This window comes from Oncorhynchus gorbuscha, linkage group LG05, assembly GCF_021184085.1.
Source record: "Oncorhynchus gorbuscha isolate QuinsamMale2020 ecotype Even-year linkage group LG05, OgorEven_v1.0, whole genome shotgun sequence".
Lineage (NCBI taxonomy): Eukaryota > Metazoa > Chordata > Actinopteri > Salmoniformes > Salmonidae > Oncorhynchus > Oncorhynchus gorbuscha.
This window is the reverse complement of record NC_060177.1, coordinates 59,717,044-59,744,614: the sequence shown is the minus strand read 5'-3', so window position 1 is coordinate 59,744,614 and position 27,571 is coordinate 59,717,044. Positions and strand designations below refer to the sequence as shown.

The 27,571-nt window shown below is 43.2% G+C and overlaps 1 protein-coding gene across 1 annotated transcript; it reads left to right on the top strand.

Moving 5' to 3' along the window:
- Nucleotides 1-84: 84 nt before the first annotated feature.
- On the top strand, nt 85-27,151 carry LOC124036201 (RING finger protein 10-like). The gene is given in 18 exon segments (XM_046350462.1): nt 85-649; nt 7,080-7,264; nt 7,549-7,754; nt 7,863-7,953; nt 8,042-8,086; nt 8,088-8,227; nt 8,345-8,481; nt 23,287-23,441; nt 23,607-23,735; nt 23,828-24,041; nt 24,162-24,295; nt 24,412-24,529; nt 24,641-24,742; nt 24,840-24,977; nt 25,318-25,409; nt 25,572-25,629; nt 25,802-25,966; nt 26,068-27,151. Coding segments are annotated over 18 exon segments (2,352 nt in total). The 5' UTR covers nt 85-483; the 3' UTR covers nt 26,145-27,151.
- The last annotated feature ends 420 nt before the right edge of the window (nt 27,152-27,571 follow it).

Sequence of the window (27,571 nt, the reverse complement as noted above, 5' to 3'; positions counted from 1 at the left end):
TTTGTTACTTGTATTCTCATTTATGTTGGGTTTCTACTACATTTCCCACAATCCCACCCTGTACAAAACAACAACGCGCAAATGTCTCATCCGGGTCTCTGTGGTTCCTGTTTGGCGACCTGTCGCCATTAGTTTTTAGCTCGTCCGTACGATCATATATTTTGGGGGGGATAACTGCACAATTGTCCGTTTTCCATTCTTTGGAGAACGGTCAGCGCCTTTTTGGGGCCAAGTGTTTCCCAGAACGCGAAAACGCTCAACTTTCCTGGGTCTTGGCCCCGGTGTGAGCCTTCGCTTCGTTCTCAATTTCTACACCGCCTCCATTACTGAGACGCCAAAATTGTGTCTCTATTTTTCTTGGTTTGTTTTGTTGTCAAGATGTCGCCGTAATGGAGTCTCCCATTTGGACCGAAATTAAACAGGGCCTTCGCTGCCTGACCCGCACTCGCTACAATCTGCTCTCCTCTCCCTTTGTCCCATTTAATGATAGGGAGCTCGGACGCTCTCTGCCCGGAACTCGGCCTAAATACCTCTCGCAGAAAGGACACAACCATGGAGAAGAATCCAAACAGCAATGCCAACAGCAACAAGGTTCCGCCCCGTTCGAGTTCTACAGGCCCAACACCGGGAGAATCTAAACCGAAAACAGGTGAACATTAATCAATGGCTTTTCTCATTCGAACTAAATCCTAGCCAATCCCCCTCTGACTGGTTTAGAATTGTAGTCGTTGCGTGTCATGGAGTAGAGCGACACAAGGTCCATAGGTAACGGCTAATCAGCCTACAAAATGACCCCAAAGATTACAATTCTAAAGAGTTTACACAAATATTATCTTAGTGTGTTGCTGTGGGGTCGTTCCATGTCGTAAGCCATTTCACCCACCATCTCAGAACAGAAAATAGTAGCATTCCTGCAATATTATTTTGTTGCAATGTAATTTGATATCTGAAAAATTGAGCAAATTGATTGCACCAAGTGACAATTTTTTTGTTTTTAGGATTTATATAATCAATAAACATCCGATTTGGACCAAATGTTTTTTCTAACAATTAGTAAGACACTATGACTCCAAAGAACTGGTCAAAAGTCACCCACGGACAACCCCACACCAATCCCAACCCAACAACAAGTATACAGTATCAGTTCTTGTATGTCTGAAGTAGTATGGAGCTGTGGCTTGGAGTATTGTTTCTTCATCATGGTAATGTCTTCTCAGTGAATTTGGTGATGTCACCAACAATTACCAGCTTCTTACCACTAGAAGGAGGTGTTCCTTCTATTATGTTTTTCTGTTTAACCAAATAACATTTTGGTTTCCTTACCATGTAAATGCTCTATGGACAAGGTATGATTGCAACCCATGTTTTGGTAACATTGTCACTCTTTCAAATGCTAACAGTTTTGCATTTGTGGCACAAATCAGTGGCACTTTTGTGCTTTGTATCCAAATGATCTATAAAAGGGATGGGCAACTTTGATTGGGGTGGGGGACACATCTGAAATCATCATGAGGCTCCCCCGTCCCCACCATGTGAGCAAACATTTTAGCTACCCCCTCTTGACAGCGGGGATTGACTTTATTGATTTATATATTTAAAAAAGAATGTGCACTTCTACACTTTGCCATGGGAAGTAGATATAATGTTGTGGTTTCTAAAGCACTTTTGCTGTAATTCTACACATTTTGAAATGGGGCGGGGATAATATTCTGCAATTTTATAACTCATTTCATGTAATTCTACTAATTTTGCCATGGGGCAGAGCATTTATCTACCCACCTCGTTCCTTTTAGCATGGTGTACTTACTACGTACACATCATACTTCAGATAACTGAAAATACACTTTCCACAATGATTCTTTAGTTGTGGACACTACATCACCGCACCTTCTCCCTTGGTCCTGATCTTTATAAGTCACCTTGATTTTTATCAGTATCTTTATGAAAATATTTAGGGAACTCCATGACAGTAGCTAAAGCAAGGGGCTATAGCAGCACACAAGTAGACTACAAATGCATGCTGGGGCGGGCATGCCCTGAGCTCGTGAAGTGAGCATTGCTGGAGCGAAATTGAAGCGGGCGAGAAGGCTGATGCTCCAGCCTTTGGGAATCTCGCGCCACGCTGCAGTCACATTGTGCACGCTCCGCTCTCATACTCTGATCCACGCTATGTTGCAGGGCCTAGTGGTAGGGCTGGTTTGTTTGCGTGATATTGGAGTTGATGTAAGTCGTGCCTTTTGACAGAGCATTGACACATTCACCAAGAGTCGGGTGCATAATGATTTTTGCACATTGCATTGAATTTAATGTATTTTTGCCTTTTCAATATGTTACTGATATGTAACCACAGGTAAACTAACAAAGCCAATCTGAAAACAAGACTCCCTAAATTTTATCAGCATATCGATTGCGCAACCAGGGGTGGTAAAACCTTGGATCATTGTTACTCTAACTTCCGCGACGCATATAAGGCCCTGCCCCGCCCCCCTTTCGGGAAAGCTGACCACGACTCCATTTTGCTGATCCCTGCCTACAGGCAGAAATTAAAACAAGAGGCTCCCACGCTGAGGTCTGTCCAACGCTGGTCAGACCAAGCTGACTCTACACTCCAAGACTGCTTCCATCACGTGGACTGGGACATGTTTCGTATTGCGTCAGATGGGAATATTGACGAATACGCTGATTCGGTGTGCGAGTTCATTAGAACGTGCGTCGAAGATGTCGTTCCCATAGCAACGATAAAAACATTCCCTAACCAGAAACCGTGGATTGATGGCAGCATTCGCGTGAAACTGAAAGCGCGAACCACTGCTTTTAATCAGGGCAAGGTGTCTGGCAACATGACTGAATACAAACAGTGCAGCTATTCCCTCCGTAAGGCTATTAAACAAGCTAAGCGTCAGTACAGAGACAAAGTGGAATCTCAATTCAATGGCTCAGACACAAGAGGCATGTGGCAGGGTCTACAGTCAATCACGGACTACAAGATGAAATCCAGCCCAGTCACGGACCAGGATGTCTTGCTCCCAGGCAGACTAAATAACTTTTTTGCCCGCTTTGAGGACAATACAGTGCCACTGACACGGCCTGCAACGGAAACATGCGGTCTCTCCTTCACTGCAGCTGAGGTGAGTAAGACATTTAAACGTGTTAACCCTCGCAAGGCTGCAGGCCCAGACGGCATCCCCAGCCGCGCCCTCAGAGCATGCGCAGACCAGCTGGCCGGTGTGTTTACGGACATATTCAATCAATCCCTATACCAGTCTGCTGTTCCCACATGCTTCAAGAGGGCCACCATTGTTCCTGTTCCCAAGAAAGCTAAGGTAACTGAGCTAAACGACTACCGCCCCGTAGCACTCACTTCCGTCATCATGAAGTGCTTTGAGAGACTAGTCAAGGACCATATCACCTCCACCCTACCTGACACCCTAGACCCACTCCAATTTGCTTACCGCCCAAATAGGTCCACAGACGATGCAATCTCAACCACACTGCACACTGCCCTAACCCACCTGGACAAGAGGAATACCTATGTGAGAATGCTGTTCATCGACTACAGCTCGGCATTCAACACCATAGTACCCTCCAAGCTCGTCATCAAGCTCGAGACCCTGGGTCTCGACCCCGCCCTGTGCAACTGGGTACTGGACTTCCTGACGGGCCGCCCCAGGTGGTGAGGGTAGGCAACAACATCTCCTCCCCGCTGATCCTCAACACGGGGGCCCCACAAGGGTGCGTTCTGAGCCCTCTCCTGTACTCCCTGTTCACCCACGACTGCGTGGCCACGCACGCCTCCAACTGAATCATCAAGTTTGCGGACGACACAACAGTGGTAGGCTTGATTACCAACAACGACGAGACGGCCTACAGGGAGGAGGTGAGGGCCCTCGGAGTGTGGTGTCAGGAAAATAACCTCACACTCAACGTCAACAAAACTAAGGAGATGATTGTGGACTTCAGGAAACAGCAGAGGGAACACCCCCTATCCACATCGATGGAACAGTAGTGGAGAGGGTAGCTAGTTTTAAGTTCCTCGGCATACACATCACAGACAAACTGAATTGGTCCACTCACACTGACAGCGTCGTGAAGAAGGCGCAGCAGCGCCTATTCAACCTCAGGAGGCTGAAGAAATTCGGCTTGTCACCAAAAGCACTCACAAACTTCTACAGATGCACAATCGAGAGCATCCTGGCGGGCTGTATCACCGCCTGGTACGGCAACTGCTCCGCCCTCAACCGTAAGGCTCTCCTGAGGGTAGTGAGGACTGCACAACGCATCACCGGGGGCAAACTACCTGCCCTCCAGGACACCTACACCACCCGTTGTTACAGGAAGGCCATAAAGATCATCAAGGACATCAACCACCCGAACCACTGCCTGTTCACCCCGCTATCATCCAGAAGGCGAGGTCAGTACAGGTGCATCAAAGCTGGGACCGAGAGACTGAAAAACAGCTTCTATCTCAAGGCCATCAGACTGTTAAACAGCCACCACTAACACTGAGTGGCTGCTGCCAACACACTGTCATTGACACTGACCCAACTCCAGCCATTTTAATAATGGGAATTGATGGGAAATGATGTAAATATATCACTAGCCACTTTAAACAATGCTACCTTATATAATGTTACTTACCCTACATTATTCATCTCATATGCATATGTATATACTGTACTCTACATCATCGACTGCATCCTTATGTAACACATGTATCACTTGCCACTTTAACTATGCCACTTTGTTTACTTTGTCTACACACTCATCTCATATGTATATACTGTACTCGATACCATCTACTGTATGCTGCTCTGTACCATCACTCATTCATATATCCTTATGTACATGTTCCTTATCCCCTTACACTGTGTATAAGACAGTAGTTTTGGAATTGTTAGTTAGATTACTTGTTGGTTATCACTGCATTGTCGGAACTAGAAGCACAAGCATTTCGCTACACTCGCATTAACATCTGCTAACCATGTGTATGTGACAAATAAAATTTGATTTGATTTGATTGTTCAAACAGGCTAAGTTGGGCTGTTTCATAACTGCAATATGTGACCCTCCGTTGAGGAGAAAATTATTCCAAGTGTGTGTTTCATGCATATACAGAATACTAATTTAGTATTTTTGTACAGTCGTCCATAGAGGCTGGTGGAGTTAGCTAGTTATCGGACTTACGACAGTGGATGACACCTCATTTCATCATTGTAGATCAGTGATCACCAATCTTTTGAGTCAAGATCACTTTCGCAGTCAAAAAGCAAGCCGAGGTCTACCGCTCTGATATTGTTTTTTTAAACAAGCCTATGCAACACAAACATAAGAACAGTTCTGTAGGAATGAGTCGCTCTGGATAAGAGCGTCTGCTAAATGACTTAAATGTAAATGTAAATGAGGTTTGTGCATTAGGCCTAATACATTATCACAGCATATTGGCTATGCTTGACTTGTCAATATTCTTATCAGGCCATATTATACACTAAGTATGTGGACACCCCTTCAAATTAGTGGAGTTGCTGACAGGTGTATAAAATCAAGTGCACCGCCATGCAATCTCCATAGACAAACATTGCCAGCTGAATGGCCTTACTAAAGAGCTCAGTGACTTTCAGTGTGGCACTGTCATAGGATGCCGCTTTTCCAACAAGTCTGTTTGTCAAATATCTGCCCTGCTAGAGCTGACCCGTTCAACTGCAAGTGCTGTTATTGTGAAGTAGTAGGCTCAGGCGTGAAGTGGTAGGCCACACCACACTCACTAGCAAGTTCCAAATTGCCTCTAGATGCAACGTCCGCATAAGAACTGTTCGTGGGGAGCTTCATGAAATGGGTTTCCCCGGCCAAGCACAAGCCTAAGATCACCACGCGTAAGGCCATGCGTCGGCTGAAGTGATGTAAAGCTCGCCGCCATTAGACTCTGGAGCAGTGGAAATGCATTCTCTGGAGTAATGAATCACTTCACAATCTGGCAGCCCGACAGATGAATCTGGGTTTGGCAGATGCCAGGAGAACATTACCTGCCCCGATGCATAGTGCCAACTGTAAAGTTTTTGGCGGAGGAGGATCAATGGTCTGGGGCTGTTTTTCATGGTTTGAGCAAGGACCCTTGGTTCCAGTGAAGGAAATCCTAATGCTACATCATACAATGACATTCTAGACGATCCTGTGCTTCCAACTTTGTGGCAGTTTGGCGAAGGATCTTTCCTGTTTCAGCATGACAATGCCCCTGTGCACAAAGCGAGGTGTTACAGAAATGGTTTGAGATAGGTGTGAAAGAACTTAACTGGCCTGCACAGAGCCCTAACCTCAACCTCATCGAACATCTTTGGTATGAATTGGAACCAGGCCTAATCTCCCAACATCCGTGCCCGACCTCACTAATGCTCTTGTGGCTGAATGGAAGTAAGTCCCTGGAGCAATGTTCCATCATCTAGTGGAAAGCCTTTCTAGAAGAGTGGGGGCTGTTATAGCAGCAAAGCTCTCACTCCTTCCACTATCTGTGATCTTTGGGAAATCTCTACCTCATTTGAAGTTGAAATATAAAATGGTTTAGGTAGGGGTCGACCGGTTGCTGACCACTGTTGTAGACTGTATCTTTGCCATTCATTTGGGATTGAGGCACGTAACAGGATCTACACACATAACAGGACATTTTAGAGTGATCTATCACTTGTGTGCAAGTGTGACTTGACTTGCTCTGGCTTGTGCTGATAAGTGCACGTGACACGGCCCACTCTGTACTAGTCATGTGGGTTCTAAAGATGAGCTTTTAAAAAAAAAATTAAACGAGAGGCCCGGCAGGATGTGTTTATCATTTTACCAATATGCCTTTCTGCGTTGGTGTCTTTCAGAGAGGTATTTGGTACAACAGTAATAATATCAGCAAGATCTGCATGATCTTCACCCTTCCTTTGGTTGATTTAGGCTACAAGCTGGTACATGTTCATTTCTACTTTACATCATAGTGCCTCACGGGCAACAGTGAGCATGAGAAAAGCAATGATAATGCAAATAGAATTGCTGATGATCCTGCTGGAATGACAAATTCCCTTATTTTTTTCCCCTGTTCTCCTCAGATGGTAAGAATAATGGAGGTTCTAAGCGCTACAGCCGCAAGCGAGAGCCCTCCGTTCCCAAGAGTGACAGTTTCCCTGGCCCTCGTCGCACCAATTCACAGAAAAGCAAGAATTTTGACAAGAGACCTCCCCAGAGAGGTGGATCCCGGCAGTATTGCGTTACAGGTGAAGGAAGATGTGACGAGGTGAGCTTTCACAAGATAATAACAACAACAACATGAATCTGTCGTTGGCTATGGAATAACCTACATAAGCCTATTTTAAGAGAGCTTTGTTCGATCCTATACTTGTATATTCCCACTTTGGGATCTTGTTTCGCTCTTAAATAGCACTTATTATAGTGACATTATATGCTAGAATGATTTGAGTCACTGATCGGTAGAAACAAGGCATCAACCCATTGGAATATGATTATTTCTGCCTGTGAATCAGGAAAGTTGGGTTGTAATTATTTTCTCCCTTCCCCCAGGTAGCAGAGTGCCGCCAGGCTGAGTTCAACCCGGCTCAGTTTGCTGGACCTAAAAAGATCAGTCTAAACCACTTGCTCAACTTCACCTTTGAGCCTCGTGTGGGCCATGGTGGTCTAGGAGGAGAAGGACACTCCTGCTGGGGCCGCCGCAACAAGTGGGGCCACAAGCACAAGCCCTTCAACAAGGAGCTTTTCCTGCAGGCCAAGTGAGCGCCCTCTCAATTCAAATCTTTCTTGTGCAGTATGACATAAGGCTTGTTGAATTGTTAGATTGGTGTTTTTTTTTTTAACCTTTTGGTCTCCTTTTGCTTTAGCTGCCAGTTTGTGGTGACCGATGACCAGGACTACAAGGCTCACTTCACTGACCCAGACACTCTGGTGAACTGGGACTGTGTGCAGCAAGTGGTAGGTTCCTACATCAGCCCTCTCTTTCGCTTGAAATCTCCACCTCCTAATTGGACTTTTAATGCATCTATTATTTCCCCCCCTCTAGCGCATCTACAGTCATGAGGTGCCCTCCTGCCCCATCTGCCTCTACCCCCCCGGTAGCAGCCCATATCACCCGCTGTGGCCATATCTTCTGCTGGCCATGCATGTTGCACTACCTGTCTCTCAGTGACAAAAGCTGGTCCAAGTGCCCCATCTGTTATGAGTCTGTGCACTCTGATGACCTCAAAAGGTTAGTGAGATGTTAAATATCCCTATTAGAACATTCTCTATCGCCACCTTTGGGAAAGAAAATATAATGGTTGAAAATGGTGAATAACACACTCTATCCCATCATGTCTCACTGCAGTGTGGTTGCGATGGAAACCAGGCAGTATGCAGTCGGTGACCTCATCACCATGTGCTTAATGCGGAGGGAGAAGGGGGCTCTGGTGGCCATGCCCAGCTCTCAGTGGGTTAAAGTGGAGGAGCCTATACTCTTTGGAGGTGAGCGATGAGGAGGATGATTACCATATGTTTGTGTTGTCACGATACCAGAAGTTTGACTTCTAATACCACGTTTAGTATCACGATACCGCAGCAACAAAAGGAAAGGCAAGGAGAATCACACATTTTAATGTTTTAAGTCCACAAAAGTGATTAAATCACACCAGGGTGTGGAGGAAAACAAATACATTTTGATGTGTGTATTTCATGTGCATATGCACCAGTGTTGCCATGTTTGTGGTTTTCCTGCAGCTCGGGCTACTTTGAAAATGATGTCCTGGTGAAAATGTATTTTTTTTTGCCGGTTTTTGGGCTATTTCTAAATGGTACTTTTGCAGCCATGGCATTTCTCTTTTATAAAAACAAATAAAAAATCTAACCTCTTCTGGTTAGGACCCTTCATCTCAATATCTGCCTAAAATGACATACCCAAAACGAACTGGCTGTAGCTCAGGACCTGAGGCAAGGATCAAATCAAATTTGATTGGTCACGTACACATTTAGCAGATGTTATTGCGGGTGTAGCAAATTCTTGTTTCTAGCTCCAACGTTGCAGTAATATCTAACAATTTCACAACAATACACACATCTAAAGGAATGGAATTAAGAATATATAAATATTTGGACGAGCAATGTTGGTGCGGCATAGACTAAAATACAGTGGAGTAGAATAGTACATACATATGAGATGAGTAATGCAAAATATGTACATTTATTAGGGACCTAGTGTTCCATTATTCAGGTGGCCATTGATTTCAAGTCTATGTATATAGGGCAGCAGCCTCTAAGGTACTAGTGATGGCTATTTAACAGTCTGATGGCCTTAAGATAGAAGCTGTTTTTCAGTCTCTCAGTCCCAGCTTTGATGCACCTGTACTGACCTCGCCTTCTGGATGATAGCGGGGTGAACAGGCAGTGGCTAGGGTGGTTGTTGTCCTTGATGATCTTTTTTTGGCATTCCAGTGACATTGGGTGCTGTAGGTGTCCTGGAGGGCAGATGGTTTGCCCCCGGTGATGCGTTGGGCAGACCACACCACCCTCTGGAGAGCCCTGCGGTTGCGGGTGGTGCTACTACTGTTGTGTTGTCTGCAAACTTGATGATTAAGTTGAAGGCGTGTGTGGCCATGCAATCATGGGTGAACAGGGAGTGCAGGAGGGGACTGATCAAACCCCCTTGTGGGGCCCCTGTGTTGAGGATCAGCAAAGTGAAGGTGTTGTTTCCTAACTTCACCACCTGAGGGGCGGCCCGTCAGGAAGTCCAGGACCCAGTTGCACAGGGCGGGTTTCAGACCCAGGGCCCAGCTTAGTGATGAGCTTGGAGGGTAATATGGTGTTGAATACTGCGCTATAGTCAATGACTTTGAACGCACACTGTTGCATATTCAAGATACTTTTTGAAAGGAAACACTTTGAGGTTTGTGGAGATGTGAAATTAATGTAGGAGAATATAACACAATAGATCTGGTAAAACATAAAATAAAACAAACTTGGGCATTTTATTGCATCATCTTTGAAATGCAAAAGAAAGGCCATACATTGAGATAGGAAGCTGGGATGTTGTCCACAACAGGGCAACGGTTTATTTGCAATGTTTCAGACTGGTATATTCAGGAATGTGATTGCTAGGGCTGGGCGATATGGCCAAAATCTCACACCCTGATACAGGTCATTTCCTATAACGATACATATCACGATATACACATTTTCTGTAAATTCAATGAATAAATAGTTTATTTAAAATGACCACATGGAAAGGCCTATTTCTTATTACATTTTGAATTATACTCAACAAATTGGCATTTGGTAACTTGGTTTGAGTGTTGGCACCAACTCACGAAACCCCTGTTTCTCAACCGTGTAAATTGGGGCCATGTCTTTGCAGATGTAAGTTGTAACTGCAGCTGTTATCTCTTCCATCTTCCTGATTCTTTGCCATATGCTGTGTCGCGGGCAAAAGACTCTTCAACGTCTGAGTCGGGGGTTTGTTTTGAGCACTCGACTGTACTTGTTTGGGTCTCATCCGTAGACTCTTTCTGTAATGTTTCACTTGATTCTTGCGTAGGTGGTAAAAGAGGTTAGTGGTGTTTGAGCCTGTTGTCAGGACCGGCCTGCGGCATATTTTGCAGTGAACGGTTTTCTGACTTTTCATACCCAAACCACGTCCATGCAACCGAAGTTGTCCCTCTTTTAGGTACGAGCTCTGTGTCACGTTCACTCTCCACCATGTTTGTTTGCGTTGCAAATTTCAGAACGCAAAGCGACTTTCAATGGATGAAATGTATTGCCGTGAAGAGTGTGATTTGCGACACAACGAAATAAACGATAGAGCATAATATGAAACCATAGAAAAACGTCTATCGTCACACGATATATATCGCCCATCCCTAGTGAGAGCTACATAATATTTAGTATGAACTTTCCCAGGTGTCCCTCATGAGTTTGCCCAAATGTGGCCGAATTGGTCAATTGATTAATGTAAGTACATAACTATACAGAACATACAAAAATGTTAACTTATTTTTTAATTAACACAAAGATTAAGGGGGCTGTACTTTCTAGTAATGTCCAGCTGAGGTCCTGGCTGCTTTTTAGGTCAAAATGTTGGTGGAAGTGGCTCCAAATAATCCTCTAGCACAGTGTGCCAACGGTCCTCTCCCTCGGTGGTAGTTGTCGCTGGTGCACCGGCCCTCCTCCGCTTATTGGCTGGCCTCTTCACACCTAGATGGCTGGGTGGGTGTGGAGCCAGAGAAAGCAGCAGGGGTTAGACTGGAGGAACCAGTTCCTACTTTTGAATGAGTGGGGGATGGAGGGCTTGAATGTGGTCTATTTAGAGTTGGCTCCCAGAGGTCATCTCTACCACTTGTGGATAATTTTCTTTCTTTCTTTCAGTGAAGTAAAGTTTACTATTACTTATTTTAGTTAACCTTTATTTTATCAGTGGTGAGCCCTGCGTCAATGCATCAAATACACAAGACATATCTATAAACATGTATATAGAGTATGGGGAACACAATCACTATAATTAAATATGTAGACCAATAGGCAACATGACACTCAAACCACATCCAACATAACATACACACACAGTGCATTCAGAAAGTATTCAGACCCCTTGACTTTCTCCACATTTTGTTACATTACAGCCTTATTCAAAACCTACTTAAAAAAATAAATCCTCATCAATTTACACACAATACCCCATAATGACAGAAAAAAACAAGTTGATAGAAATGTTTGCAAATGTATTAATAATAAACAAGACCTTATTTACATAAGTATTTAGACCCTTTGCTATGAGACTCAAAATTGATCTCTGGTGCATCCTGTTTCCGTTGAACATCCTTGAGATGTTTCTACAACTTGGAGTCCACCTGTGGTAAATTCAATTAATTGGACATGATTTGGAATGGCACACCTGTCAATATAATGTCCCACAGTTGACTGTGCATGTCAGAGCAAAAACCAAGCCATGAGTCAAAGGAATTGTCCGTAGAGCTCAGAGGATTTTGTCGAGCCACAGATCTGGGGAAGGGTACCAAAATAATTCTGCAGTATTGACTGTCCTCAAGAACACAGTGGCCATCATTTTTAAATGGAAGAAGTTTGGAAGACTACCTAGAGCTGGCCGCTCGACCAAACTGAGCAATCTGGGGAGAAGGGCCTTGGTCAGGGAGATGAACAAGAACCTGATGGTCACTCTGTCAGAGTTCAAGAGTTCCTCTATGGAGATGGGAGAAACTTTCAGAAGGACAACCATCTCTGCAGCACTCCACCAATCGGGCCTTTGTGGTAGTGGCCAGACATTGTTAAAAAGCACATGACTGCTTGCGTCGAGTTTTACAAAAGGAACCTAAAGGAGATTTGATGAGAAACCATATCCTCAGGTCTGATGAAACCAAGATGGAACTCTTTGGCCTGAATGCCAACCGTCACATCTGGAAGAAACCTGGCACCATCCCTATGGTGAGGGCAGCATCATACTGTGGGGATGCTTTTCAGTGGCAGGGAATGGGAGACAAGTCAGGATTGAGGGAAATATGATTCACCTTCCAACAGGACAATGACCCTAAGCACACAGCCAAGACATGCAGGAGTTGCTATGGGACAAGTCTCTGAATGTCCTTGAGTGGCCCAGCCAGAGCCCGGACATGAACCCGATCGAACATGTCTGGGGGGACCTGAAAATAGCTGTGCAGCGACGCTCCCAATCCAACATGACAGAGCTTGAGAGGATCTGCAGAGAATGTGAGAAACTCCCCAAATGCATGTGTGCCAAGCTTGTAGCGTCATACCCAAGAAGCCAAAGGTGCTTCAACAAAGTACTGAGTAAAGGGTCTGAATACTTATGTGAATGTGATATTTCAGTTTTTTTTAAATACATTTGCATACATGTCACGAGAATTTTCAATCCCAATGATAATAACTAACAATCAATAGCTTTGACCAATCCCCGAGGTTTGTAAGACCCTGGGTTGAAGAATAATTAAGTAAAGACTCTGCTTATGCAAAAGTTTCGTACAGTTTATTCACAGGCACTTTCTAAAGTCCATAATGCAAAGTCATCCGTTTTATAACTCACTCCCTACTTGCGCACATACATACACACGAACAGTAGGTGGAATGTATCCTTCCCCATGGTTCTCACCATTGTTTATCACTACCAAACTGGCAATTCCATTCCCCCGAGATTAGAGGAACCTTGACAGGACTCCCTGTGAGTTCTAGCCAGGTCAGGTCATACACAGTTTAATTGTTCTCGGTATCTTCTTAGTCACACACACACACACATTTCTACTTGTCTCGACCCAAACCTTATTATACTGAAGTTTACCATTCTATTTCATTATACATGTTACAGAAATGAATGATTACTAATAGTTACATTTAATTATTCATAATATATGTTACATAATGTCATAATTACGTTTTGGGGTGGAATTGCTTAATCATTACCTTTAAGCATATAAATTCCCTTATCAATCCACCCCATGACTAAATAATACACACTGATACATCAATCGCCATATGGAATCATAATTGTTCTATAAAAGTAAAGAAAACCAATATATGTATTTACATCTGATACTCATCAATTACTGTTCTTGGCCTATATCCAATTATAACTCTTATTTTTAGGATTTTTATTATAATCTTCATTAAAGGAACAGTCTGTCTAAACATTGAAGATAGTCTCATCCAACATTGGCTCCTCGTGGTTGAAAGAAACGGAGCCATCTCCTAGGCCTGGAGGCCTGTATTCGTCATCCTACTGGTCGGAGCTCGGAATCGGTCCATATCTCACCATCTGTTGGTCATCGATCTCTCTAGAGTTCTGGTGATTAAACCTCTCACACATGGGACCAAACAGCATCCACACAACACCAACACACACATACAGGTGAAAACAGCCCACAATACAGTAATTAGGACATTCTTCCATTTTCCAAACATGCTATCGAACCACCCAGTCTGGGAAGTATCCACCCCAGAGTTCTCTGCTAACTCATGAACTAATGTGGTTATACCAGCTAGGTCCTTGGTCACTGATTCGTCTGGAGCTGTGTTATTACGAATGTACGTGCAATAATGAAACCCAATCATTTTACCTACCCCGCCCTTTTCTGCCAATAACATATCGAGAGCCAGCCTATTTTGCCAGATCATGAGGGAGGTGGCAGATAATTGGTCAGAGAACCCCTTTACTGCATCCCCGGTATCATTCAATAATCTCTGTTGAGCCCTAACCTCTACTACCCAGAATGGTACTTTGAGCAGCATATGGGCAAGTATGGTATCATCTGTCTGGAGGACTTGATCCATGAGATCTACTCTGTGGGGAAGAACTTCCGGGTGGTCAGCAACTTCATATGGCCGTTCAAGCTGTCTGTGGCTCGACACGCTGCCAGGGACAAGGCAGGTCTTCTGAAGGACATAGGCAACCCAGGACCCAGAGGGAAGGACATAAACTCGATAATCAGGCAGCTCAACTGAGACACTTTCACGTCAGACCTTTTCTTGGGGCCAATGGTGAACTTTTTTATTTCGTCATAGCCTACTCATTCGTTGTTCTTTAATTCCTTCCTTTAATATCAATACTCTGAATTACCCAGTATGGCATGAGGAAAGAGATCCCTTACAGATTCATAAGGATTTAATTCATTTTAGGACCCCAGGGTCCCAGCTGGCAGAATTCATATTGGACCTGATCAGAATTGAACGCCTAGTCAGACAGTGCCTTTCTGGACTATGTTGTGATTAGACGGCAGTAGTTTACCCTCCCTTTTTTTTAAAATTGGTATTCTCAATATGTTGCCACCTCTGTAGTAGCAATAAGGCCATTCTATGGAGATGCTAATTGCAACACTACTTACTTTGCCCCTGTGGTGTTCAGAGGGATGTCATTATGCTTACTATGTATGTGAGATTACAATATGTTTATGAAATAATAAACTGAAACGAGAACTTGTTTTGTACTTTGGGGTGCATCAAATGTTGCCACATGATTTGTAATGTCAAAAAAGTCTAGCAATGATAAACTGAAGCAAATATTTTCTTGAGGCCAGTCTGCAGGATTAAAAGGAGTCAGTCCCAGAGTTCAGAAGGTGATACAGATGTTAAGACTGAGAAAGTGTACATGGTTAGGCCTGATGTGATTGGCCTGTCCAATCACTTAGCACCAAGTGTAGTAATTGAGGGGGTGTCTGCTATTTATTTAGCAGTTGCATTAGTGTATATCGTTTTTTCCCTCAAAGGTTTTCCTGCCACTGGCTGTGCAGAATAACAATCAATTTAGCAAGATGTGACTCATCTAGCCCAGTGGAGGGGGAGAGACCTGGGAAACTGCAACCCAGGGTGCTGCAATGGAGGGACACGACACAAGCTAATTATGGCAGCAACATTTATGTTGAACAAAAATATAAAAAACATGCAACAATTTTATGGAGTTACAGTTCATATAAGGAAATCAGTCAATTGAAATAAATGTTTCCTTAATCTATGGATTTCACGTGACTTGGCAGTCAGTGGGTCTGGGGGGGAGCCAGGCCCAGCCAATCAGGATGAGTTTTTTCCACAAAAGGGCTTTATTATAAACAGATACACTCCTCAGTTTCATTAGCTGTCCGGGTGGCTGGTCTCAAAATAATCCCGCAGGTGAAGAAGCTGGATGTGGAGGTCCTGGGCTGACGTGGTTACACATGGTCTGGTTGTGAGGCCAGTTGGACGTACTGCCAAATTCTCTAAAATGAAGCTGGAGGCAGCTTATGGAAGAGAAAGGGTCAGGTAGCTCAGTTGGTAGAGCATGGCGCTTGTAACGCCAGGGTAGTGGGTTCGATTCCCGGGACCACCCATATGTAGAATGTATGCACACATGACTGTAAGTCGCTTTGGATAAAAGCGTCTGCTAAATGGCATATTATTATTCCAATTTGTAAGTCGCTCTGGATAAGAGCGTCTGCTAAATGACTTAAATGTAAATGTAATGTAAATGTAAATGTGTCGATGCTGGTCTGGTCGAAGCCCACCTACCATAACCCGAGATCCTCTTTCTTCACGCTTTTAATGGTCATTCGTACCTTTATGCAATACGTCCCTCGCTCCGGGTTGCAGTCAAAAACCCTGACCTTTACTATACTCCATCTATTTGTATATTGGGAATGTGGATTTACATAGCCTTCTCTCTCTCTGTGAGCTATAACCTGATTCCAGGAGTTACATGAGGATCTACACAGATATCTTCCCTAAAAAGTCCTAGACTATCAGGACGTTAAGCTGGTTGGACCAATAACCCCGGGGGCGCAAGTTCCTAACCACCCTTTTGATATGCGTCCTTTGCTGGTACAAGCCCACCCTACATCAGTTATAGGTTCTGTGAGGTTAAGAATTTTCTCCTGTACTTCCAAACCTAAGTCAGTCACATTAACTATTGCCTTACAGCCATTAAAATCACCTAAGTTCCCGGTGCCCTTCTTGTATCTATAACGCTGGTACTCATCAGGAGTTAAAGGAAACCGAGGTGGGTTGGCTGAGTACTTCCATCTGGCCAACCCAATCCCTGTACAGTTGTCTGCTTCCCCAGGAAATTGTTTAATGTTTACCTTAAATCCTACATCTTGACCTTCTTTGACTCCTATTCTGTAAGTTACTCGTCCATGATGGTCAGTATTTTATATTGTTTGTCTTTTACCTCTTATCAATGACAACGGCATCGTATGATTAGGTGGTCGATCTGAATGTATCAGAAAGACTATGATGCAGCTCAGAGCCCCTAATCTTCCCAAAAACCGCCAACCCACTACTGCCCTTAGTCTGTCTGCTAGTTACCACCCCATACTCACACTTCTAGGAGCACCCACAGTGAGGAACGGTCGGGATAGGGAATCTTCGTTAAGGAGGTAACCCCCGGACCCTGTTGGTACTCGGTTCTTCTCCTAACTCTGTGTGTGTGATCAGCAGTGCTTATATGTGTACATACCTCCTTGCAGTGGGTAACGTGGACCCGAGGGACTCTCTCAGCTAATGGCAAAGGCAGTGGTTAACAGAACCTTGTATGGGCCTTCCCAACAGGACTGCGCCCAGTCTTTTCTCCTCAGGGACTGGATCCACACCCAGTCCCCTGGTTGGATTGAATGAATCCCCTTCTCCTGTAATTCACCTGTTGGACACAAAGTCTTGGACGTACGGGTTTGGTTAACAAACAGTCTTATGTGTTCTGCTAGTATATCTTCAACTTCTATGTCTACCTGTTCTGGTCTCCCTAACTCTGGCATTCTATATGTTCTACCTGATAAGCTGAAGTGTTATCCATTGTTTAAAGAAATAGATCCTAGTAAACCAACTCTAGGGATAATATCTGGACCTAATATTTTAGCTATCCTAATCGTGTCCACCAAGTAAGTTGGGAACGCTTCTACCCATTTAATATACTTATCTATTATTGTTAAACACCCCTTCTTTCCCTCACTTCGGAATAGTTCAATGAAGTCCATTTCCAATTGTTGGAATGGATATTCTACCCCAAATTTTTTTAAAAGTAGTTATCCTTTAGGCCACTAAGTCTTTCCTAACCTGCAGTGTTTCCTAACCTGCTCTACCATCCTTCCTCCCTGTTGGCACATGGTTCTGCCCATGTGTCAATATTGCTGCATATCTGAACAATGACTTAGGTAGTATGTATTTGGCATCATGATAAGTTATCCAATCTGTAATCTACAAATAGCTAACTTTTCTGGCAAAAGTACAGCATCTAATAGATTCAAAATCAACTGAGCATGTGCAATAGATATTTACTATACCTCTGTGGCAGAATTCACAACTAGGGCTGCTTTCTTTGCCAAAACCTTGGAGAATTGCACTGTGCATCTTTCTCTAATTACACCCCCCTCTACCAAGTCCTCAAAGGTGTGAGTAATCTCTTTTATGGCCTCTGGCTTTCTGTGGGGGTGACGGCCACAGTCAATAGTCATTGTATCTCTTCCCAACAGATTAACTAGACATAACCTGGAGTTGAGGACTGGAATGCATGCCTGCCCTCCTGACTTCTCATGTTTAATCACCAATGGAGCAGACCAGTCTTTCCACTGTCTGATATCCTGAAGCTGAACTGACAATCTTTTCCCAATTTATTCTTACTCCTTCAGGCTTAAAATATGTCCTAAATACTTAACATAAATCTACCATAATTAAAACCTATTCTTACTGGCTTTATAACCTTATTCAATAAAAAAAACCTGATAATACTATAATATCAATTTTACAGCCTTGTGTTAAATTTCTTACATTACATACAACAACAGCTAAGGGAAAATAAACTTGGCTAGGTTACTAAATGTTACTTAAGCCAAAATAGTGGGATTTTTCAAAATAGCCTTATGATATTTGTTTTATAAACCCACCTCGCCCCATTTTTTAAAACACATCTTTCCACAAGAGTAGTAAAAAAATACCACTACTGGTCAAAAGATAAAACAACATTTCAATAAACAATAATCAGAAACTATCACACAACTTTTACAATTCAACTATTCAGACCTGAATCCCTTTACAGCAAAATATAGCCTGCGAGCACAACTAACTGACCTATTCTTACCAGTAGGCAAAAATATAACATTCTGCCGAACCTCTATCGTAAGATTAAAACCAAACTTCACAACTTCTCTTTCAGCTTCACACTTATGAAATGTCCCAGACTTAAAAGTAACATGTAAATCACCAAATTTATAACACACATCATTCAACCCTTTAGAATAAAAAACACATTTCGGTGGGCACAACTCTATCGCCATTACCTATCTGCTTATTATTAGGATTCATCGATTTCTGGCAACTGTCTCTTCTGTGATTCAGTTATTCTCCTATTCTCAATACGTTATTCCAGCAGACCATTTAGGCAACAGACAACGTATTACAACGAAATCGCCTTGCTATTCTTTTGGATGAATTAGGTATTCAATTTAACTTAAACAAGCTATTATTGTTCAGTTGATATCTTAAACAAACACTAACGACCGTATCTTTCCAGGAAAAACATATCAGATTTTAGTCAATTGGTGCATAGGCTGTGAAATAACCCGAGCCTCCCGTGTCCAGGCGAGAATTATACGACTGGACCACCAAAGCTAGTGAAATGACGAAGACTCCTCGCAAAGAACCCTATTTATAATTGTCTGTAGTCGTAAAATCAGGCACGTACTACTGAGACAATTCCCAGAAAATAGCCCTAATTTAAAATGTCCAAGCATTTCTCCGGCGATGATTTTCATTACTCTCGTTGTCTCTCTCTCCCGCTTGTCTCCTTATCTTCTCTCCTGCCTTACCCTTTGTTTGCAGTTGCGGTGGTTGTGTCCTACTTGGTCACAATGTTTACAGGGAGCCTTACACTCCCGGGCGAAATGTCCTGTCTCATCGCAATTGAAACACTTTCTATCGTCTGATCCTGTCCATTTTTTCCCCCGACTCTTTTAGGTCCATTTCCCTTAAAGCCTCCTTTGTGCTTATCTACAATTACCCCGATAGTAACTGTTCGATGCTCTTCTCCTTTCTGTTCTCTCTTTTTACTGTCTCTGTGATTATGACCTACTTTATTGCAGTGTTTACACGCCGCCTCACAATCTCTAGCAAAATGACCCGGTTTGTGACAGGTGCTTTATCTCCCCCTTTCTCTTGACTGTCTCTATCCACTTTTCTCGACTTTCTCACTTTCTCTACCTCTATCCACTTTCTCAATAAAGTTTCTAAATCCTGTCCTCCTTTCTGTGTCCCTCCCTCCCTCGGCTCCCTGAGGACCAGCATATGGGGGAGGTGGTGACGGGACAGGCGGCACCGGGTTTTTCTGCCCCCGTTTCATCACCACCTCGTCGTCTGGATTTTCCCTCACGCTTGATCTACCAGAGAGGCGTATCATTTGGGTTTGGGTGGTGTCTCTGTGGGAGTCCTCCCTGTCTGCTCCTGGCTACCTAATCCTTCCTCCTTAGTAGCTCCCTTTTTCTTGGCCCCCTCCGCTCTTTTTCTAGCTTCAGCCAGCCAAACGCGAGCGGTGTCGAGCCCTTCTGCCTGTTGCTTCTGTGCCTTGTCCCCACATACCCTATGTATCTGTTTAATCATTGATTCCAGTTCTTCTATATTTAAATGTCCATCAAATTCATACTTTTTTTTTCTCCATTTCTGGCCAAAATAATGTTTCTTTTATCTTTTCCCTGCATATACAGTGGAGCCCCACTGTATATCTCTCATCTCTGGTTAATTCCGGAATCCCCTTAGAGGATTTACTACCCGTGTTTATTCAATTACTATTATTGTTATTATGCTTCTTCTCACAATCTATGTGCATGTACTATTAATCTGTGTGCTTTCTATTACCCTTAACCTATGTTAACCTATACCTCCCGTTAATCTCTCCTAGAATTCCGGAATAATTATTGGGAAGACTTTTGATATATGATTTAGTTCTCACACATATACAACAATAAGTTCCTACTTTCATTTGTTGTTCCTTATGACTTTTGACTGTATCAATCTCACGCGCAAATAATGATCTTATCCTCGTTCAAAACTTTCTGTGTGTGTTTTTAAAACTGATCCAATTGCTTCTGTGTATCTCTTCTCACAGTCGATGTGTGTGCTTATTCCTTTCTTGAAACTATCTCTAGAGATGTCTTTCGATCGGACATTAGGTCTCACACGTATACAAGTATAAGCTATATCCCAGGGTTTGTAAGGTCCTAGTTAACAGCCTATTTTCCTGTTGTTCCTTGTGATTTATGACTCGTTAATATCTCACCCTGCTATATTAGGCTTCCCTCCTTCAATGGATAATCAGACCTAGATGTGCGCCTCCTAAAGACAGGTGACCTATATTACGCTGCAGTACATTTTTTTATTCAGTTTGGGGGAAGCCTTTTTCAGTTTGGGGGAAGCCTTTCCATCTACCTGAAGACGGTTAGCATTAGCATGCTAAAGGCTACACAAAGTGGTCGACATGCACGCACAGAACCCATTCCTGTGTCATATTGTCTTCAGAAAGTTGCAGGGAATATGAATCGGTGATGGATTCTGTTTGTCTTAGACTTGGGCTAATTAATACATTTTAGAATAAGTAAAATACATTTAGTTGGTTTCCAAACGTGAGACATTTGATAGACGAACCGGAAGTAACAAAATTATATCTAATAGTTTTTCGTGTTGAAGTTGTGCTGTTGCGGGGACAATATTCTCGTGACACCGCCATACCGGCAGTCATGATCACAGTCAAAGTAATCTCTTGACATGTGTTTGTAGTAACCAACTTGCTAACTACCATCAGGTTCTAATGGCCTGATATTCAGTGCTCTATTGTCTCTATTGTGCTCTATTATTAACCACTCTGACATCAATGCAAATGTTATTGAAATCACATCAACCACTTATCAAAATAATATCATGATTTTAAAACTCACCTCACTGTGACGACAGCAGGTTGAAACTGAGTGGGAAACATGGTTGTCGTGGATGTTGTTTCAAAGCCAAACAACAAAATGGACAGCGCTTTAAGGGGATTTCATTCAACGCATTTAAGACGTTGCATGTAGAACACCCATACGCATATTACAGCTTATGCATTCCCCTGTATATGAGCTCAAGCCACACCCCCAAAAAACTGAATCAAAATAATGATAAATTACCTACCGCATATAAAAAAACAACATTTAAGATGTATTTGGTACTTAATTGGTATAGCCTATAACCCAAAATTAAACAATCTAGTAATTTCCTTTGAGTGTGGACTGTATTATGATATTCTGGATGGAATGAGTACCTCATGCTACGCTCCAGTCTTTCTATCCACGAGTCTGGGAGAGAACATATAGGCCTAGGCAATGCCGTTTGGTTCACTGATTGTGCAGGGTGGCTTAGTTGGCCTACATTTTATAGTGAATTTGGTTTTGAATAACCTAGTAATGGGGCACATTTTAATATTTTCATAATTAATAGGTTGACACTACCTTTTTTAGCTATAGAATATCTCACTGCGTTTCTTCATCCTCTCCATTGCTTTCTCGATCGCGCAGAGATGGGGGGGCTGTCAACAGTTTATTGAAATGCTTTGTTGTGACAACTTGTTACTATCGACGTTTCCAAAATTAAGCATTGGGTAGCTGCAGGAACATGGTTGGGGAGCCCATGACAAACATGTGTGAAGTGAAATGAGTGTTTTTATAAACAGTCCCATGTGAAAGCAGAGTTTTGATGGTTGCCACTAAAAAGAGGATCCCAGCTGCTACTATAGTAGCCTACCCAGCATGATTTACACTGCGGGAAAGCGGCTGCCCGTCGTTATTCGAGTGCATACGGATTACAGTTTCCTCTGTCCCTGGTCCTGCCCTTTTTTGCGACTTTTTCAAATGGTTAATAGCCTGTAGTCGCGTCATGGAGCCCATATACAGTGCCTTGCGAAAGTATTCGGCCCCCTTGAACTTTGCGACCTTTTGCCACATTTCAGGCTTCAAACATAAAGATATAAAACTGTATTTTTTTTTGTGAAGAATCAACAACAAGTGGGACACAATCATGAAGTGGAACGACAATCATGAAGTGGAATGACATTTATTGGATATTTCAAACTTTTTTAACAAATCAAAAACTGAAAAATTGGGTGTGCAAAATTATTCAGCCCCTTTACTTTCAGTGCAGCAAACTCTCTCCAGAGAGTTTAACTCTAAATCCTGCGTATAGGAGACGTTTTTATGCTCAACATAGCCGCTTCATATGCACACCCACTCCGAAATTGATAAATATATTTATATTTTATATTTAAGTTCAATTATGTTATTAATACAATAAATAATGGCACTCATAAGCATATCGTGTCTGCTAAATAAACTAGCCTACAGCCTTTGACATGGCGCGTAGCCGGTAGTAGGCCAACTCATATTCGGTTCCTTTTGAAATACACTTTTTTCAGTTTAATGTTTCTTTAGATCTGCCTAAAATAGATGATGGATTTATTGTGATGGTGTATATTAAATGGATTTATTAGACCTTTTAAAAATGTTCCAACGGTCTGCATCAGTGACTTGTATGCCTGGAGATGCTAATCGTGTTTTTTTAATTAACGGTCAATTACCGTGGGATCAGCAGACATTTGCATGGCAATAACCGGCTAATAGAATGTCATGACTGCCACAGTCCTAGTTCGTAGTATTGAAAAAGTACCAATGTTTTAGTGTACCGTGCGACACTGTTTACCATATACCATACCACAGAAACAGGTATATGTGCGTCGTTGCTGGTATATGTGCGTCGTGACATTGCTGTACCCCTGTGCTGTAGATGTGCATCTGAGCCCGTACTCCAAACTGCTGCTGGCCTCTCGGGAGCAGGTGCTGGGCCTAGTGGCCGAGGAGAAGGCCGCTCTGCAGGGTCAGCTCACCCAGGGAGAGGATGCCACAGCCTGTTTCATCCAGAGTGCCCTGTGCAATCTGCAGGTAACACTGACAAACTAGCAGCTTGTCATTTAAAATACAGGCAGCTTCGAATGCAAGGAGTGATGTGTGTGTGAAGTTTGACTTGTTACACAAACTTAGGTCAAGTCATATAATATGCCTATATAGCATGAACTGACCCCCTCTCTTTCCTCTGCTGTGGTCCAGGAGCAAGTGGAAGCTCTGCTGAAGCACCAGAAGGCATGTGCTGAGGACAACCTGGAACTGTCAAATCTCACACTGGCAGATACCACCTCCCCTGAGGAGGAAGTGGTGACCACCTTTAGCAGTACCAAGGTAAGTGTTTGCATTTATAACCCATTAATATACTCTCCAAACTTGCCCTTGTTATTGGCTCTGAGAGATTCTCCATGTTTTACTCTTTCCAGCCAGTTCTGCAGTATTCCTCTGCATTTGATGATGAGGTGGCAGAGGTTCCAGAGGAGGACCCTGAGGAGGCCACCGGTGAGGAACCACAGCTCCCTGAAGGGCTCCTGGAGAGAGTGCTGGAGGAGTCCCCTGAGGATGCAGCGCCCCAGTCTGCTGAGGAAACGGCGCGCCCCCAAACCTCAGAGCACGGCCCCTCCTACTACTTCTACCAAGGTAGGATACCCTTTAGCAGAACTACGGTTTATCCGTGTCTCTCCACTTAACATCTACCCTGTCCTCTTTATTATTACATTCAAAAGTCCAGTCTCTGCACTTACTCCTTTGTTCTTCCAGCGGAGGACTGCCAGCAGATGTTCCTGCACCCAGTGAACGTGCGCTGTCTGCAGCGTGAGTACGGCAGCCTAGAGGCCAGCCCCCACACCATCACAGCCACTGTGGTGGAGATTGAGGGACAAACTATCACTGAGGTAAGTGATTAGATCTAAACCATGTTTGTTCTTGAAAAATGTACCAAGACTTTGTTTCTTCTGCTTCATCCCAGGAACATGTGCAATATCTGAGGTTTTGATTCTCTTGGCTACAGGAGATTCGCCGTCGACACCGCTACCTGGCTCACCTGCCGCTCACCTGTGAGTTCAGTATCTGTGAGCTGGCCCTGCAGCCCCCCACCCTGTCCAAAGAGACCCTGGACAGCTTTGCAGGTCAGAACCGAACATACGCTCTATTCTAGTCATGTACATTGCTTCTTGGAGTAAATACTAATCCAATAATGATCTTCGTTCTCCGTCACTTTTTAAAATTCTGACTCTCAGATGATTTGGAGAAAAGAAAGCGTCTCAGACAAAAGAAAGCAAGGGATGAGAAGCGCAGGGAGAGGCGTATTGAGATGGAGGAGAACAAGAAGCAGGGGAAATGTGAGTCCATATCACTTTTGGTTGTTTCTCAATGTAGAATGTGTAACTGAAAAATTGTCATCAGATAAAGTATCTTCATATGAATGTTTTTTCTCAGATCCAGAGGTGCATATTGGGCTGGAGAATCTTCAGCAGTTCCCGGCATTTGGGTCACCACCTCACAACGGCAGTCCACAAGTGTATCCTGAATTTCTGTTGGCCCCTCCTTCAGCCCTCACCAGCAGCGCTGTCTCTGGTGAGACCAGCTCTTTCAACTGTCCTTTATTTTGATAGGCTTGGAACTTTAAAGTGTCACTGTTTTATGGACTCCTGATAGTAATGTTTGTATTTTGTGCCACTAGGCAAGTCAGTTAAGAACAATTTTCTTATTTACAAGGACAGCCTAGGAACAGTGGGATAACTGCCTTGTTCAGGGGCAGAATGACAGATTTGTACTTTGTCCGCTTAGGGATTCGATCTAGCAACCTTTCTGTTACTGGCCCAACACTCTAACCACTAGGCGATCTGCCGCCCCAAATATAGCATATTACAAATGGTGTCTTGTAAACTGAAACGCCATTTCCATCTTGTTGTAGATGGGATGATGTTCCCTAGTCTGACTGGAGACAGCCCTGCGCCCAGCGTGGGCTGTGTGGAGGATGACTCTCACTGCATGTCCTTCGCTCAGGTCTGTAGGCCTAACTCATTCATTTAGTCACTCCTACATGTCTGTACCTACAATTTTTTTTTATTACAGACTGATTACCTTGGATGTCAGGATGTCACAACTTTTGGATATAGACAATTTAGATGACTTATCTCTCATCACCCCTTATTCTCCCCTGATAAGATGCTGAGGGATGGGAAAGCCAGGGCTGATGCCGGGCCATGGACCACTCCAAAGAAAGGTGACAACACCACGTCTACATCATTCATTTCTCCTCAGTTTCGGTTTGCTCAAATCAGTTGGCAAGGCGAGCATTGTCAGCTGAACCCTATGTTTGTTTGGACCATAGAGTGTCAGTATTCAACAGTGTTAGTCCATGTTTGACTCCTGTTTTTCTTGTGCTGCTCCCTCAGAAATGCTTCTGGCTCCTCCAGCGGCAGACAGCGATGGAGAGAGTGATGTGTCTGACCGGGTCCCAGTGCCCAGTTTCCAGAACTCTTTCAGCCAGGCCTTTGAGGAGGCACTCCTGCAGCTGGACCATGGTCCAACTGCTCCACCACAGCCAGTGGTCATCCCTGGTCAGTCTTTCACTGTGTTTGTCTGTGTCTTAGCTTGTGTAAGTGATGCCTTATTTGTGGAGTTAGAATACTGCATACTTATCCTATTCCTTCTCTCTCAGATGAAAAGGGGGGAAAGAAGAAGAAGAAGCAGAAACAGAAGCTTCTGTTCAGCACCTCTATGATTCACACAAAGTAGATGACACTGAAGTTGAAATGTATCCCTTCACCTGCTCAGATTTGAGTTTGATCCATCTCCCATCACTGTCATTTTTCCATGCAGCTCTATTTTAGAATGACAGACAATGGAGAATTTTTGTTGTTGTATGTAGCCCAGGTAAGTAAGGCCTCCACCACAGTCCCACTCACAATTTCTTACATTGTGCAATTGGTTTATTATGTGTTCTACAAAGATTTGTTCCAACTTCCTGCCACATTGAAAATCTTCTTTAAAAATCTGCTGTAAGGATGGGAGGGTAGAATGAGTTACATTTGTTATAGAGACCATATTAGGATCTACGTTGGGTTGAATGGAATTGTTTTGAGGGGTGCATTTTATTTGGGGTAGCAGTCAGCCAGCTGCAGGTACGTCACACCCTCTGAACCATCCCAGATTTCCAATCCCAAGTCGCAAACACTGTCAGCCCTGAATTTGGTCTTTAAAAAAAATGTCTGCTTAACAAAAAACTCATCCACTGCAAGTTGTATGTTTTACTCTGATTTGGCCTGAACATAGCACAACCTCTATGCATGAGTCTGATTCTCATACCGGTCTGGATAAAATGCATGCAATACAGTGTAGCTATTATTAAATAAATGATTGGAAATATTTTGTGTGTTGATGGCAGACAACTCAAATGCACTGTGGACCTTGTGTTAGAATTATTAGACCATGGATATGCAGTTTTCTCTTTGATCTATTCATTTTCCCCCTTCTAGCATAGTCATTTGTTTGTCCTTCCTAGTCTAATTTGTAACATTGGCACTTTACCCCCCTGGTTTCAATTCAGTGTTGCAAATATGTTTTATGTGTGAAGCTAGAGATCTGACTTTTGATTACTTGCTATATAAGGAGTGAAAAGGTGGGATGGAAAGATACTATATAGAAGTTTTGTTTGAGGGTTCCTTTTGTTCTTTTTTAAGTTTGTAGTGAACATTAAATGTCAACTGGCCTGACATTGGAATAAAGGATTATGCACAATCAAACTAATTGTCTGGTTATTTTTTGTATTGCAGCAAAATGAGAGGGTATTGATGCACAATTGTTATTTTGTTACTATTATTTTTTACTTTAGTTGACACTTGTCTGTCAGAAGGAGAAAGCTAGTTGAGTGTACTGGAAATCTTTTTTTTATTTTGTATTTTTTACATTTAACTGACTTGCCTAGTTAAATACAAATTCTTATTTTCAATGGCGGCCTAGGAACAGTGGGTTAACTGCCTTGTTCAGAGGCAGAATGACAGATTTTTACCTTGTCAGCTCAGGTTTCGATTTTGCAACCTTCCAGTTACTAGTCCAACGCTCTAACCACTAGGCGATCTGCCTAGTGAATGGTTTGATTTATGAAAAATGTATCTGAAAATGTTTTAATAAATCAGAACCTACCTATCTATCAAGAACCATTT